Source organism: Sinocyclocheilus anshuiensis, unplaced genomic scaffold, assembly GCF_001515605.1.
Source record: "Sinocyclocheilus anshuiensis isolate Anshui unplaced genomic scaffold, SAMN03320099.WGS_v1.1 scaffold1089, whole genome shotgun sequence".
Classification (NCBI taxonomy): Eukaryota; Metazoa; Chordata; class Actinopteri; order Cypriniformes; family Cyprinidae; genus Sinocyclocheilus; species Sinocyclocheilus anshuiensis.
Window position 1 is genome coordinate 1,771,529 of NW_015555709.1, and position 16,239 is coordinate 1,787,767.

The 16,239-nt window shown below is 36.1% G+C and overlaps 1 protein-coding gene across 1 annotated transcript in view; it reads left to right on the forward strand.

Annotated features, from left to right (window-relative positions):
* LOC107671876 (plexin-A1-like) overlaps positions 1-16,239 on the forward strand; it is a 255,769-nt gene that overhangs the window by 116,224 nt on the left and 123,306 nt on the right. The window contains exon 4 of the mRNA XM_016464878.1: positions 3,415-3,546. Within this exon, the coding sequence (XP_016320364.1) occupies positions 3,415-3,546 (132 nt within the window). The remainder of the gene's footprint in view (positions 1-3,414; positions 3,547-16,239) is intronic.

Below are 16,239 nucleotides of genomic sequence, written 5' to 3' on the forward strand. Positions count from 1 at the left end.
GTCAAATATAAAAAATATCTAATATACTGTAAAATATTTAAATATAAACTATAAAATATATTAATTACAAATTTAAATATATAAATAAAGAAATGTATAATATAAAATTTCAAATATCTTTTAAATATAAAATGTCATTAATAATAATTAATAATAATAGTATTTAGCACTGTATACTTTTCTTTAAACCAAAGTGCACTGAATAAAAATAGCGAAGACACATTTTTACTCAGAAGTTATTAAATAATTACGAAGAATTGGAAGTATGCATTGAATTAAGTAAAGATACTTAAATAGTATTTCAGTGTATTTCACAGTGGGTCCTGTGACCCAGGAAGTGATTGAACGTTGTATCTAAAGCAGAGACTGTAGCAGTAACCCTCCAGACTATGGTGTATTGGGATTCAGCTGCAGTCAGTGGGGAGAATTGGATTTGTTTTTGTTTTTTCACTTTCCAACTTCCATCTCTCCTGACACCTTTATTGAGGCAACGTGAGACAGAGAGTTCTCTAGCTCTTGCTGCTTCTTCCTGTTAAGCGAAAGATGGGCCATCTGCCAAGAATCTGCAATTTGAAGAGTCATTGCACAATTACGTCAATCTGCACGACTCTGAAAAAGGGCGGAGAAATGCAGATGGCAACTCTTGCTCACCCTTGAAGAACAATTATATATGTTTATCCCATTTAATCAGTTTCATATGGCAGAGAAACTTGCAGGGGAGTTTGTTAGTTGCATTGTCCTGCTACTCGACATATTAAGCAGGCCCAAAAATTGCTATAAACCAAAGCATAGCAGTGGGCAGTATTTTTAGATTAGTATTCCTGCTCCATGCGGCTAAAGCATCTCCCTCCTGTCGTGCGTTCTCCTGCACAGACACAAGGGAAGATCCTTTCTCTCTGTCTTCCAGCTCGCGTCCCACTGCAGGAACTTCAGCGTTACTTGGCAAGAGTTCCAGAAGGATTGGCTGAGGGAGAGGATGTGATGTCCTTGCGCTGTTATCTGCCTCTACTTCGTAATGAACCGCGTCCCGTGGGAGTAATGCTCAAGGAAGTGATGGAGGGGGAGACGGACAACAGACTCCAACTCCCAGACTGCTTTGCTGTCTTGCGAGCCTCCATCACCCACTGAGCAACAATATAAAGGGTTCTTATAATCATGGAAAACACTGAATTAAAAAAGTGTAGAAAGCCTGAAGCTGGAAATTAAAAATGGAAATAAAATTCTAAAAAAAACAACCCAAAAATTATAGTGTAAAGGCCTGAAGCTGGAAATTAAAAATGTAAATATAATTTAAAAAAACATAACCTAAAAGTATAGTGTAAAAGGCCTGAAGCTGGATTTAAAAAACATAACCTAAAAGTATAGTGTAAAAGGCCTGAAGCTGGAAAATGAAAATGTAAATATAATTTTAAAAAACATAACCTAAAAGTATAGTGTAAAAGGCCTGAAGCTGGAAAATGAAAATGTAAATATAATACTAAAAATCAAGGAGAAGTATTTTTTTTAATTTGTTTTATATTTGTACTTTTCATTTTTCATTTCATTTCATACATACCAACAATATAATAGTTTAAATATGTAATAGTTTAAATATATATGTATAAATATGTTTAAAAAATAGAAATGGAAAAACATCTGAATTGTGTTTAAAATAATAATAATTGCCATGAGTAGGCTTATTTGTTATTCACTACTACATTTTATTTTATTTTATTTTATTTGACCAACAATATAGTAGTTTAAGTATGATTTGAATAAACAAATAAATAAAATTAATTGGTTCATGACATTGAAATGTAAAACTCTCCCAGTATATGAAATATTTGAATAATAATAATAATAATAATAATAATTATAGTAGTAGTGATAGTAGAAATAATAATAATAATAATTAGTAGTAGTAGTAGTAGTAGTATTTTATTATTATTATTATTATTATTATTATTTAGACTGACTCATGCACTACTAAATATTCTTCACTATTTGCATTGGTTTATTAAATATTTTGTCTTACTAATTATGCTAAATACTTAGCCACCAATAAATTATACTCTTAGTTCTTATAAATAAATTAATAAAAAAAAAAAAAATCAATTAAATTCTGCAGATTTTACCCTCAAAATCAGTACAGAAAATGTGGAAAAAGTCCACCAATTCTTTCCCACTTTTCCACACACATACACACAAGCAGCGGCGCCTCTAGTAATTCACCACTTATCAGAGAAAATTGAGGAAGGGCTTCTCTGATCTTTTCTGATGGAAAAGAAAGCGTCCGAACCCCCGTCACCCCCACCATCCCCCTTTTCACTCAGACCGAGAGCTGGAGAATTCTCTCTCTCCTCTTTTTCTCCTTCCGTCTCGCTCCTTCCTTTGTTTTCCTCTCGCATTTTTCTTTGTGCTTTCATGTTCTCCTCACTAAGGGCTGATTGGAGTGCTTCCGGTCTTCCTCTCATTAAAGGGCATTTCCTTCATCATCGTAACCCCATTCACTCTCCGCTAGCCCACACAAAATCAGTACAGAAAATGTGGAAAAAGTCCACCAATTCTGTCCATGCCAGTAATGACAATTTTTTTCCCCTCGATATAAATGTTCTATTAATATGGCAGTTTACATGAGGTCATGTCGCACAACTTTAGGTTTTAGTTAAAGACAAGAAGTGCTGATTAAGTTGGCTCTATTTTCAGATGCTTGTAGGTGTAATTTTAGTTCTTGTGATCTGGCTGCAGGGTTTGACCCAAATAGGCCACACTGTCGACTCCCAGGTGTATGCGGCTAAAACGTCCTGCAACTCTTTTGCCGAACTGCTTTAGTGGCTTTTGTGTTTTTGTAAGTGGGTCGTCCGGTGCTCCAGTGTACTCAGGTGCTGCAGGTGCTCTCTTCATTAGCGATGGGGTGGTGTCAGAGGGCCCAGATAATGCGCTCCCACGGCGCTCGGCGAAGGGGGACGGTCATTAATCAGCGGGACGCGGCACCGGAGCCGAGCACATCATTAGGCCCTGAAACACCACGGGATGCGGGGGTCACGCTCCCCTGACCTTGCATCAATAAGGCCGGGGAGGGGGACTTAAAGAAGGGTATGACTCTGGGTCATGCTCGGGTGGGCCAAACAGAGGAAGGAAGCAGAAAAAGAGGCTGTGTGGTTATTATTGACCAAGATCCATTTGTTTAGCATCGGTCAAGGCCAGAGTTACTCCCCTTTATACATCGATGTGATTAAGCATCGAGTTAAATGACTGTATTATGTAGCTTAAAGAGACACCAAACCAAAAACCTTTTGACAGTTTCCATTATAAACCTATTTTTCTACCTTGTAGAAGCCGGAATGCTGCACAAAACGATCAGCCGATCAGATCACAGCCAATCTGGAAAATATTTGATGTGTATTAAATGTCTATCTTCTCTGTTTCTTTCAGATCTTGGTGAACTCCATTACCCAGCCTGCACTGCTGTATGAGAACGTGGTGGTGAGCGAAGGGAACCCAATTTTGAGAGACATGCTGTTCAGCCCTGACCATCAATACATCTACATGCTCACAGATAAAGAGGTAAGACTTCAGGGAGTGTGCTGTTTGACATTGATGGTCGACGGCTTTTATTTGGCTAGAATGTTCTGAGGACCCCGACGGACAAACAGTGTGGTCTGGTCACGCACCTGAGTCCCCAAAGATGCCAAATAGAGAGGAAAGCACACATACACAGAATGAAAGTACAAGTGAAAGGACACTTTTTTTCCAAACATTTGGTTGAAATGGCAAGAATGGAAGTATGAGATTTTAGCTTCTTCATAGTGGCTATTGTTTGCCTTGATTTTTTTTTTTTCATTTATGCATTTGCCGTATGCTTCTACCCAAAGTGGATTATTTTACTTTTTAAGGTTTACATTTTATTAGTTCATTGATTCTCTGGGAATTGAACCCATGACTTTGGAGTTGCAAGCACCATTCTATACTGTTTGAGATAATGGAAGTACCTACATGGGCACTTGTTGGCAGCCTTTCCTTTGCCATCTTGTCCAACTTATCCTTTTCAAGTTTTATTTTAAAATACATTTTCTATTTTATTTTAGAGAAAATAAAAGCTTTTTTAGCATTAGCATATATTTAGTCTAAAAAATAAAGCCTAATTTAAAGCCTTTTTTGGTCATTTATTATTATGATTATTATTGTTATTATAATTATTTCTACTTACAACATAATTGAACTAAGCAAATTTTCCACCAAAATTCTCATTAGAATGCAATAAGTCGTCATAATAATAGTAATAATAATAATAATAATAATAATAGTGCTGTCAAATCGATTAATTGCACTCCAAAATAAAAGTTTGTTTGTTTAATCTGTGTGTACTTTGTATTTATAAATAAACACACATATGTGTATATTTAATAAATATTTATGTGTATGTGTGTGTATATATATGTATGCATATATATATATATATATATATATATATATATATACATATATATATATATATATATACAGGGCATTTCCTTCATCATCGTAACCCCATTCACTCTCCGCTAGCCCACACCGCCTCTGATTAGAGCACCGCACCGCAGCGCCAGGCTCAAAAAAAGACCTTAAACCGCGATCAAATCAGAACCCGGAGCATTTACTCTGCCATTTAATGTCAGAGATTAAGAGGAAGTACATATGACAGAATCACTGCACACATTTGAATAATTTAGCATATTATTTTCAGATGTTCCTGCTGAGAAAAATACATAAGAGAGCGTTTAGATTGGAAATAGTGAGAAACCCTCATGGAAGTTCTCGCTGATGCAATGTAGATGCCTCTTCGGCCATAGTTTGCCCCTTTAGCCTTAGGTATTCATGATAAAGCAGATGAGAGAAGAACGTAATCTCCCTCACAGTGATTAATATGTGAAACACACCTGAAACACTGTCTACGACCAGTGTTGTGCATTATGAAGATAACTGAGTGCATTATAATTGCCTCGATGAATCACTGAAAGCCTGTCATAAACATGTTTGAATCAGTTTTCACCCCAAAAATGAGAATGAAAAATAAGACATTTGACTATATTTTGTATAAATTAATACTTATTTATTTATTTATTTATTTATTCGTTTGTTTGTTTATTTATTTGTGATTTTTAGTTGTGAATTGAATTAAGCATATTTATTTATAATTATTTAAAAAAGCATTATTGCAGTATTCTCATTGCCATAATGCAATAAAAATCATGCTATTGTAACACAAAAGTCCTTATTAATTGTCAAAATAATTATTTTAATACTTAAAAATATGTGTATATTATGGTAGTATTTGTTTGTTCTGCCTTTATGATTATTTCAAAGGAAAAAATAAAAATAAAAACTATAAATTTAAATAAAAATTAATAAATATTAAAAATAAACAAACATAAAACATTTGAATGCATTACAGTATATAAATTATTTTTTTACTATATGTGTGTGTGTGTATATATGTAAAATAGGGTTATACATTATCGCTATAATACATGTTGTAATCATATTTTGTCATAAGTAATTGAAGCTAAAGTTAAAATATATTGTAATACTTACCTATTCATGGCTACACCTTTATAAAGTCTAATGCATTATGAATGGATTATGTTATGCTCTTTAAAGATGGCCTCATGAATAGATAAGTATTGTAATGTATTATAACTGCTTTCAGTTATTTACAAGAACATGCAACTTATTCTAAGGCTATTATAGATGCATTAAGAATACATTATCAATACATTATGCATACAGGCTTCATTGCAAGTGTTACTCAATATTCATTTCCCAATAATTGATTTTTGGTGAACAAGATCTCTCTAGCTCAAGTGGCACATAGAAGAGTTCAAATGTACATCAGAGGTAAACAGACAAGGAGAAAAACATCCAGTCATATGGGAGCTGACCTCGAATCGCTCTGTAATTTACAAACCAAGCCCAACCTCTGACCTTTAACCTCACCAGGACCCTTAGATAAAAGATCCAGATTTGTTTACGGTGGAGTACAGCTGTTCACATTGCTGTTTTGTAAGAGAGATTTAGACTGTGAACGTAGGAGCTAGACTGACGATGTTAAATGACTTTGTATCTCCTTTTAATTTATTTACTTTAATGGTTCCCAGCACACACACACACACCTACCTAGACATACAAAAACATGTTAGCTGCTCCAACACTGCGATCCATCAGCGCTTGGCGATAATAGTTTTTAATGTATCCACGTCTTCAGATGGAAAATGTTCTGTAATTGGTATAGATGGATTCTGTATGAGTGCCTCTGATACGGGCGGTGTGTAGATTGCATGTTGAGAGGGCGGGCTTGATAACCCTTCAACACATTAACTTAGCGTGAGGAGTGTTAGGCTAACGTTCTTTAAATGGAGCCATGTGTATTCACTCTGTCCTCGGACTGATATTGATTTAAGTGCATCTGTAAATGGCTTTGTTGGGAAAGAAGGTTTTATGGAGGAAGAATATTTGAACTATTACACAAACGAAGGGGAGGAAGTGCTTCTCTCACAGGAAGTTGTGTACATAGCGGTGGCCACACAGAGAGAGATGAACCGTCTCTCTGGAGGTTGAGAGGCATTGTAATGGAGATGAGAGCAGTGTTGCTGTGGTCAGCGTGCGGCTGAGAATGGAAAACCCTGAAGGTCCGATCATAGCCATGCATGGAAGGGAAGCAGACAGATAGTCTTTGATTTCTTTTGTTTATTTAAATTCCTAATAAATGGTCCTGGTCTTTGTGACGAGAGGGGCGGTCTCACCGGTCTCGAGTCCCACGGAGGAGTTCCGGAAGGATAAAAGGAGGAGTGACGACAGTGTTGGACGAGAGAGGACCAGGCCTGGATTTTATTTTTTATGTATTTATTTTTTTAATTTATTTTTTGTAACATTTAAATACTTTAATAAAATAAACAAACACAAAATGAAAGTAAAGCGGCAGCCCCTCGCGGACGACTGCCACACACAATACACAACTAAGCCCAACGTCTGACCTTTAACCTCACCCGGACACTTAGATCCAGAGTCGTTTACTGTGGAGAACAGCTGTTTGCAGTGCCATTTTGTAGGAGAGATTTAGACTCTGAACGAAGGAGCTATACTGACAATGTTAGATGATTTTGTCTCTCCTTTAAATTTATTTACTGCAATGGTTCTCGGTACACACACACACACACCTACCTAGACATACAAAAACATGTTAGCTGCTCCAACACTGCGATCCATCAGCGCTTGGCGATAATAGTTTTTAATGTATCCACGTCTTCAGATGGAAAATGTTCTGTAATTGGTATAGATGGATTCTGTATGAGTGCCTCTGATACGGGCGGTGTGTAGATTGCATGTTGAGAGGGCGGGCTTGATAACCCTTCAACACATTAACTTAGCGTGAGGAGTGTTAGGCTAACGTTCTTTAAATGGAGCCATGTGTATTCACTCTGTCCTCGGACTGATATTGATTTAAGTGCATCTGTAAATGGCTTTGTTGGGAAAGAAGGTTTTATGGAGGAAGAATATTTGAACTATTACACAAACGAAGGGGAGGAAGTGCTTCTCTCACAGGAAGTTGTGTACATAGCGGTGGCCACACAGAGAGAGATGAACCGTCTCTCTGGAGGTTGAGAGGCATTGTAATGGAGATGAGAGCAGTGTTGCTGTGGTCAGCGTGCGGCTGAGAATGGAAAACCCTGAAGGTCCGATCATAGCCATGCATGGAAGGGAAGCAGACAGATAGTCTTTGATTTCTTTTGTTTATTTAAATTCCTAATAAATGGTCCTGGTCTTTGTGACGAGAGGGGCGGTCTCACCGGTCTCGAGTCCCATTCCGGAAGGATAAAAGGAGGAGTGACGACAGTGTTGGACGAGAGAGGACCAGGCCTGGATTTTATTTTTTATGTATTTATTTTTTTAATTTATTTTTTGTAACATTTAAATACTTTAATAAAATAAACAAACACAAAATGAAAGTAAAGCGGCAGCCCCTCGCGGACGACTGCCGCACACAAAACACAAAATAAAATCCAAGCCTGGTCCTCTCTCGTCCAACACTGTCGTCACTCCTCCTTTTATCCTTCCGGAGCTCCTCCGTGGGACTTGAGACCGGTGAGTGGCACAGGTGTTACGAATTAGCATTTACTCCACCGGCCTCGCTCCGTTCCCAGGGCTCTCGGCCCCGCCCCTCTCGTCACAGTCTTTTTATGCATAATTTATCTGTGCAACTATGTAACCAATTTTTGGTGATGCTAGATATTTCTGTGCAGTTGCAAAGGCTTTCTGAGTGGCATTTAACATGTTGCTAACATTATTATTATTATTAGATAAAACTTTTTTTTTTTTTTTGTAATCGAAATTAAGCTGAAACAAATTTTTAGATGAAAAATGTGTAAAAAGTAGCCTAGCAAAATGACCAAAAACTAAATCTGAAATTAAAAGTAAATTAAAACTATATAGAAATATTTTTATAGAACAATAATAAAAATGACAAAAATGCAAACAATTATTAAAACTATAATTAAAACTGAAAATCTAAAGAAATTCAGCTATTCAAAATATTAAGAAAAAATGCTATAATAGTATGCAGAAATATCTATATCTACCCAAGCCATATCTACAGTGTAAAGGCCATACTTCGCTTTTACATGTACGTGCACCACCGTAAACGTTTGTAACCGTCTACTTTGTATGCGGAGATTGCACATGCACATTGACTTGGTTTTGCACTAATCAGTTGTTCCACAAGGTGGCAGCACTGGCCCGGGCCATTCTTTCACAGTAGAAAATTTGACTAAAGTGACTGAACAACAACAACAACAAAATAGCGACTGCAACAACAGACGGCCACATTGACAAGCGCAAAATAGTAGCAACTTTAGTTTAAAAAAGCACATTTTTATCGGTCATAACTTCTGGGGAAAAATAGAGCAGACGCTGGACAAAAATTAAGCTTTCTAGAGCACATGTGTCGACCGCCTGCGTTCATGCATGCTATCAAACTGTTCGACTGTATGCACACGCTAGTGAACGTGTAAAAAAAACTGAAGTAGCTATACTTTGGGCTTAAGTCTATGGGATTTAGTAAAAGTAGTAGCAATCTTTTCCTCAACAAATCACATGAGTTGGGGTATATTTCATCTATATAAATCAATTGGTGTGGAATGAGTTAAGCTCTAAAGTAGTAATACAAGGGGTTCCATGCTGGGAAAAAAACAAACAAACTAGTTTGCAGGCTAGTGTTTGCCCTTTTAGGCTGGTTGATCTGGGCGTCAAGGTTGGGAGAGAGAACAGGTGAAAAACAGATAAAATCAGCTCTGACTGGTTTAAGCAGGTTTTTATCAGCAGGCTTTAGGCTTTTATTCCTAAATAATCAATATCATAGTCTAGTTTTCGCAATTTAATCTAAGCATTATGGATCAAATCAAGCCCCCATCGTGCATTGTTTCCCACATACTGTATTTTGTCACCCGGACATACTTTACATTGCGCAATCTAAAATGTGTCAGTTGCCATTTTAATTAACATCTTAAAGTTTAAGTGTGTTGAAATGCATGCTGGTTGATTGTGTCCACCTGCAGTGCTTCATTGTGCGGGTTTGGACGTACAGGATGATCTGAATGAGTTTCACAGGCCGCTCTCTCTCTGTCTGTAGCTGCTGCACACCAAAACCCAGAGGACCGAGAGAAAGAGAGAAGTGGAAATTAATTGGTTTGAAGCAATTTGTTCTGTCTTCGTTCCTTCATCTATCTTTTTTCTTTTCTTTCTCCCCTCTCTTTTAAGTGGTCCTCATCCTATGGAGGAAGGAGTCAATGGGAGAGGTGCCCCAGGGGTCATTTTCTTTCAAATAGCGAGTCCTCTCTCTCCCTCTCGCTGAGATATTGCTGACTCTTTGAGAACTGACAGAGGTCGTGGGAGATAGATTGTGATTGGATCACTCTGGCTTCCTTGTAGCCATCTTTCATTCATTTTTTCTCTCCCCACATTCACTTCTTTCCCTGTTTATCGTAATCTGAGGCATCTTGCCATCTCTCTTGTCAACAGCACCGGCTAACAAGCCTCCATCGACGTCCCTCTAGCCTGAGTCACGCATTTTTTCTCCAGGTTTTATTATGTTTGAGGAGGTGGACGGCCGACGACCGGCATTCTCTCACGAAAGACAGAGATGTTATTGTTCCCCTTTGAATCTAGCGAGCAGAAATGTTCAAGACGATCCGTAAACACAATCACACCTAATCCGGCCCACATTTTAATATATTGGCTTCCGTACCTCAGGCTTACAGAGATATCACACTGCATTAGAGAAGAGACCAGGACCCTAATGTTCAGTGATATTGCTGTTTCTTTCCCCTGTTTCTTGCTGATCTTGGGGAAGATGCTTGTATGTTGTCCACATCCGTCTACCCTTTTGCTCCTTACTTTTTTTTTCTCCATTTGTATCTCTTCATTGGATAATAGAAACGGCAGGCGGAGGTGCATGTCGTGCCTCAAACATCAAAATCTCCATTTCGTTGGGTTGACAGAACAATTTTCCATTTCCCATATTCACACCCACTTAATTAAAAGTTGCTGATAGCCCCGGCATCTCCCGCCGCCGCTCTGGGGTCTCCGGGAAGACATAAAGCTGTCCCGTACTAAGCGAGAAGAAACTTCGATTAGCGTTAGCTTGATTTAAACAGCGCTCACTGCCGTTCGGACGATAAAGTTTACAACGTTTATCTGAGGCTGGGAGGAATTTCTGAAAAAAAGTCCATCAATGGATTTGTCAGGTTGGTATATTGCTTGTGTAGTTTGGGGAGATATTGTTTATGCTTTTTGGGTGACTCATGAAACCTGTCAAGAATGTGTCCGGCTCATATTTCACATCAAATTGAAAGGAAAGAAATATGAAATTATATTTGGCTTCAAGAAAATGAATTGGTTTACTTTTTTTTTTGTTCAGTGTATGACATTGTTTTTATAATGAAGTGCATACGCCCTCAAAAATCTCATCATCGTAATATAATCAAAGCATAATCTCATCTCATCAAAAAATCGAATTTTCATTAGTGCAGAAGAATATATACTACAATTACTACAATATATAAGAAGATAGATAGATAGATAGATTTACAAAACAGAGATTACAAAATATCAGATTTTATTAAGTATTATTATAATAAACTATAATTATCATTATATATTTAAAAATGTTATTATGTTTTAATATATTTTAGATTATATTTCAAATATTTATTTATTTATTTTAAATACACATTTTGGTATGAAATACCATTTGGACTTGTTTCTATGAGATTGACTCATTCACCCAACTTTCAACAGAGGCACTTGGCTCCATCATCAAGTACAATGCCCAGTGTGTGTCCGCTGTGGGAGCATATGTGGGTTTGAAAGCATGTGTGTGTATATTTGTACATGCGTATCACTCCCTCTGTTCGAAGCGTTTGATCATAGCGACAGTGCTTGTATTGTTTCCTCACATAGCTGCACCTCGTGGCCTCTGTGTAACACAGTACAGTAAGGAAACTCTACACGGCTCTCTCGCTCTCTGAAGGTCAGTGTTCTTCTGTGCTGCTCTATCAGAGAGCCGAGAGGAAGTATCAGCTGGCTGTAATCTGATTTGTGTGGCGGACGTCTTAATTTAGGTAACGTGACAAGACGGAAGGAGAAACTGCCAGCTCTTCAGATCACTGTATGTGTGTGTGTTGAGGTAGTTCTGAATGTATACGCTAGGCGTCACAAGTTTAGACACTTGACTGAATTTGATAACATTGTAATCTGAAAATTTATGCATAAATGCTTGAAATGAATTGTATAGACTAATATAAATTGTGATGACATGAGTTGCATTATAGTTATATTATATTATACTATATTTAATGTATATAAAACCCTTAAGCCATATACAACTGTATAAATATGATCAATAATATATAAATAACAGTATATATAAATGACAGAAGAAAATGTAAACATGAGCCAGATGTTTTCTACTTTTATAATAAAATTATAGATTTTGTGAAAATTAAAAGCTTATTCATAAACTAAAAATTATTGGCATTAAATTGAGTATTTTTCTTCTTCTTTGCAAATTGCAAGTTAAATGATACATTTTGAAGCTATATATATATATATATATATATATATATATATAATTAACTTTTTTGTATATAACCTGTAAGCCTGCTGGGGGAAAAAAATCCTGCTTAAATCAGTCAAAACTTGTTTTATCTAATTTTCATTAATTTCAGAATTGCAATTATATATCATTATATATTAAAATTTTTAAATATAGTTTTATTACCCTTTTACACTTTACAAATATTTCAAATTATATTCTAGATTATATATCAAATATGTATTTATCTAATTATTTTCTAATTGGCCTAGGGAAGTGGTGGCCCAGCCATAAAAATTGTTCCTGTGCCTTTTTGAACTTATGTAAGACTTTTCTAAATTGTGGAAAATTGTAACATAATAAAGAATGTGTATGTGTGCTCAAATGTTGACTGGTAGTGTAAACACAACCACACTTGCTGCAATTGAAACCACATCACAGTTCACCTCACAGCTGGACAAAGCCATTTATGGCTCATAATTTTCATTCTTTTCTAGTTCGTCCTCTCTGCTAGCCTTTTTTTCCCATTCCATCATTTTACAACACTCAGTTTGTTCTTTTTTCCTTCTCATCATGATTTTACTGAGGAGATCGTCCAGACGTGACATAGTGACCAAGTGAGCCATTCCAGAGCCCAGATGTTGCCATGGTGATATCCATAAACCATGCACGTTGCGCGCACACACAAATTCTTGAATGTGTGCTGGTATTGATAAAGCAGGAAGTGTATTGAGCTCGTAGCTGGAGACTCTACCGACATGTAGCAGTTTGCGTTCAATAACACTCTGCCCCGTGAAGGCCGTTTCTTCTCACATATTTGCCCTGCGAGAAACAAGGGAGGAATTTCGAGTTGGAATTAGCATTTGACAGACATTTATTGGAGGTAAAATAAAGAGATGAATAAGATGGGAAAATTAAGTGACTGAAATACCAAACATTAATTATGTTTTATTATTTGTTTATCAAGTTAACAAGCAGTTGCTTTATATAACCCGGGCACAGGATACAATTTAAAACTAATTATAGAGTAATTTAAGTATGGAACCAAAATTGATCTTGAACTGTGAGCTGTAGATTATATCTGTGTCTAATTCGGTGACAAATATGATGGCAAGTCTTTAGCGGCAGTGACGTACGGTTCATACAGAGGGGGCGGAGTCTGAATGTCAGCACACTGTGCTAATTAGACATACTGTTGATTATACTGTCGAGTCAGTGCCTTGGAAAGTATTTCTGATGTAATAAAACAGTTCTTTTGATGGTCTTTTGCCACTTTATTAAAGAAAACAGTAGAAAGAGAGAACAGGAAGTCGTCAGAGAGAGAAACAAATGGACAGATTTGAACCTACATGTCCCAGTTTCTCTAATAAACGTCCTGCTTTATAAATACTAGCTAATTGCAAGGCCATGGCTCTGGAAAAAGTAGGGAAGTCATCTATACATCAAAATATAATGTTTCAAATGAAAAATATAGCAGCACAAACATTAATCCTGATCAGTGAAAAGGATTCTATTTATGATGCTATTTGTAAATCTAAAATTTTGACTCTAAAACATTAATATTATATTATATTATATTATATTCTAATTTAAATATTTTTTAAAATAAATTAATTATTTTATTCAGCAAGGATGCCGTATAAAGTGAAAGTAAATTAATAATGCCACAAAAGATTTTAATTGAAAATAAATTATATGTATCAAAAAAGGATTATATATATGATTCTAATCATAAGTCTAAAATTTTGAGTTTGAAACATTTTTTTCTGTTTTGATGTTTTTCTCTCAATTTATATGATATGATATGATATGATATTATGCTTAACACTTTTTTTTTAAAATATTTTATTTAGCAAGGATGCAGTAAAGTGAAAGTAAATACATAAAATTAATGTCACAAAAATATTTTAATTTAAAATAAATTCTATTTATCAACTTTTTATTTATCAAAGAAAAACCTGCCTCTTTTGAGAAAAAAAAAGCCACAAAAGGTTCTGTGTTACCATGATTTTACCATGGTAAGGATTGTCTTAAGCATGTTTCAAAGCAGCAAACCTCTGTAACTGTGGTAAAATCACTTTTACATACAGTCTCAGGTTGGCTTATTGTTTTATAAAATATATGTCCACACCAATATGATTACAGAAGTACTAATTTAATATATAATTATATTATTATATTATAATTATTTTTGTAAGTCTAACTGTAGGATGTTTATAGTAACTTGTCAGATTTTTTTAAATCAGTTTTTTTAATTTTCTAAAAGAAAACATGCACAATGCCCTCAATGCAATAGCTGTGCAATGTTAGGCTATTCATGGAAACATGCTATGCTATTACATTAAGCATCAACTCTTACAGCATATTATATAAAGAACACCCTCTCCCTTCAATAGTTTAATACAATAATTGTACACAAGGTTTACGTGAGCAACAAAATAAGAATTCACAGTCATTTTATCTGGTGAATGGCAACAACAAAAAACTAAAATAAATAAGAAAGTAAGCAGACAATACAGTTAAAGAGAAGTGAAACAAATATAACGACCTGCCAACAAATGGTGACCTTGGCATATTATTGCATTTCAATTGATTTGCAGTAACAGGTGTGAATATTTAGACTATACTGGCTTCACACAATAACTAGCAGTTCAGATCTGGTGTTACAGGTGTGTTTCGTCAGTTATTCGGCCACAGATGTTGCGTCCCAGGATGCCGTTTATCATCGAAACAGTGTTTGGGATGACCCCATCACCCTGACTCATAACCATGGACATATACCCCACAGGGCTTTCACGGGTTTGATGGCGATACATAATTTATGTTTGGTGGGGGAGGAATTATTTAAGAAATGGAACCTATATGAGCAGAGCTTTACTTCTGCAGCTGGGCTTAATGTGGCTCTGGAGCAACAAGTACTGTCACCGTGTACCAAGAGACGACCTGCAAATGGTTTTGGCTGCATGCTATCTCTCTCTTTCTCTCATTCTCTTTCTTTTTTTCATCCATCCTCTCCCTTTAGGCTGTGTCTGGCTTCCTGGCCATGATCTATGGTTTCATCTGCCATTTCTTCTTTTGTGCGTGGCCAAATGGAAGATAGATGACAGGGAGGGCTTAGAAGGGGGGCGTTAAAAGAAAGAAAAGGCCTCCTAGTCTAGAAAGTTTGCTCTTTCTAAATTAGGCTGTGTCATTTTAGGGTGTTTATTCTCGTAATATTTCGACTTTATTCTTGTAATTTCGTCTTTATTCTCAAAATATTACGACTTTAATCTCATAATGTTAGATTTCTTTTTTCTAACGTGGCACTAAAACGCTGTTGTGTGTATATATATATATATATATATATATATTAGGGATGGGAAGATTCACCCATTCGCTCGGTGCATCTGCAAAAAAAGTTAACGATACGATGCATCGGTTTAAAAAGTGTGCATCGGATACAAGTTGGCATTTGTATCGCGATGCATCGTTTCTAACATATTTGCATCGGTAAAAAACGATTTATTTATATATAATTACTAGTGGATGGCTACACTTTTATTGTTTAGAAAGTGACCAATAATTTGTGACCAATATTTTATATGTAGATTGATTTCTCCTCTTGAAACTGTTTCTCAAGCGCGTTCTCTCATCACCGCTGCGCGTGAATATGTATCACAACAACACTACGGAGACCTGAGGAAAAGTGGGGATTAAAGTCCAAAATCTGACTTGAAATAACCTAACAAATCAATCGGGGCTAAAGCAGTTCCATAAACGACAGTGTAAGTTCACACAATCTAACTAATTTGTGGATGCTTAATCTTAAACAGCCCTTAATGTCGATCATGGATCAGATCGATCCACCATGGCAAACAGCGAATATATTTGTGCTGTTTAATGCATTTGAGATGTTGTGTTTTCCTTAGTGCATAACTGACATGTCACGAGTATATTTTTTAAGTCATGCAAATATATCCATTTTGCTTGCTGTCAGGAGTGGGCAAGGCATACACGAGTGAACAAGCGCTGCTGCGCACATGCACGCTAAACAGACAGAGCACAATAATTCTGAGTCAAATATGCATTTTGCTAAAATATTCATTGTTGGACATTAAATGTGCCTTTTGTAGAATTTTAAACGTACATATAGG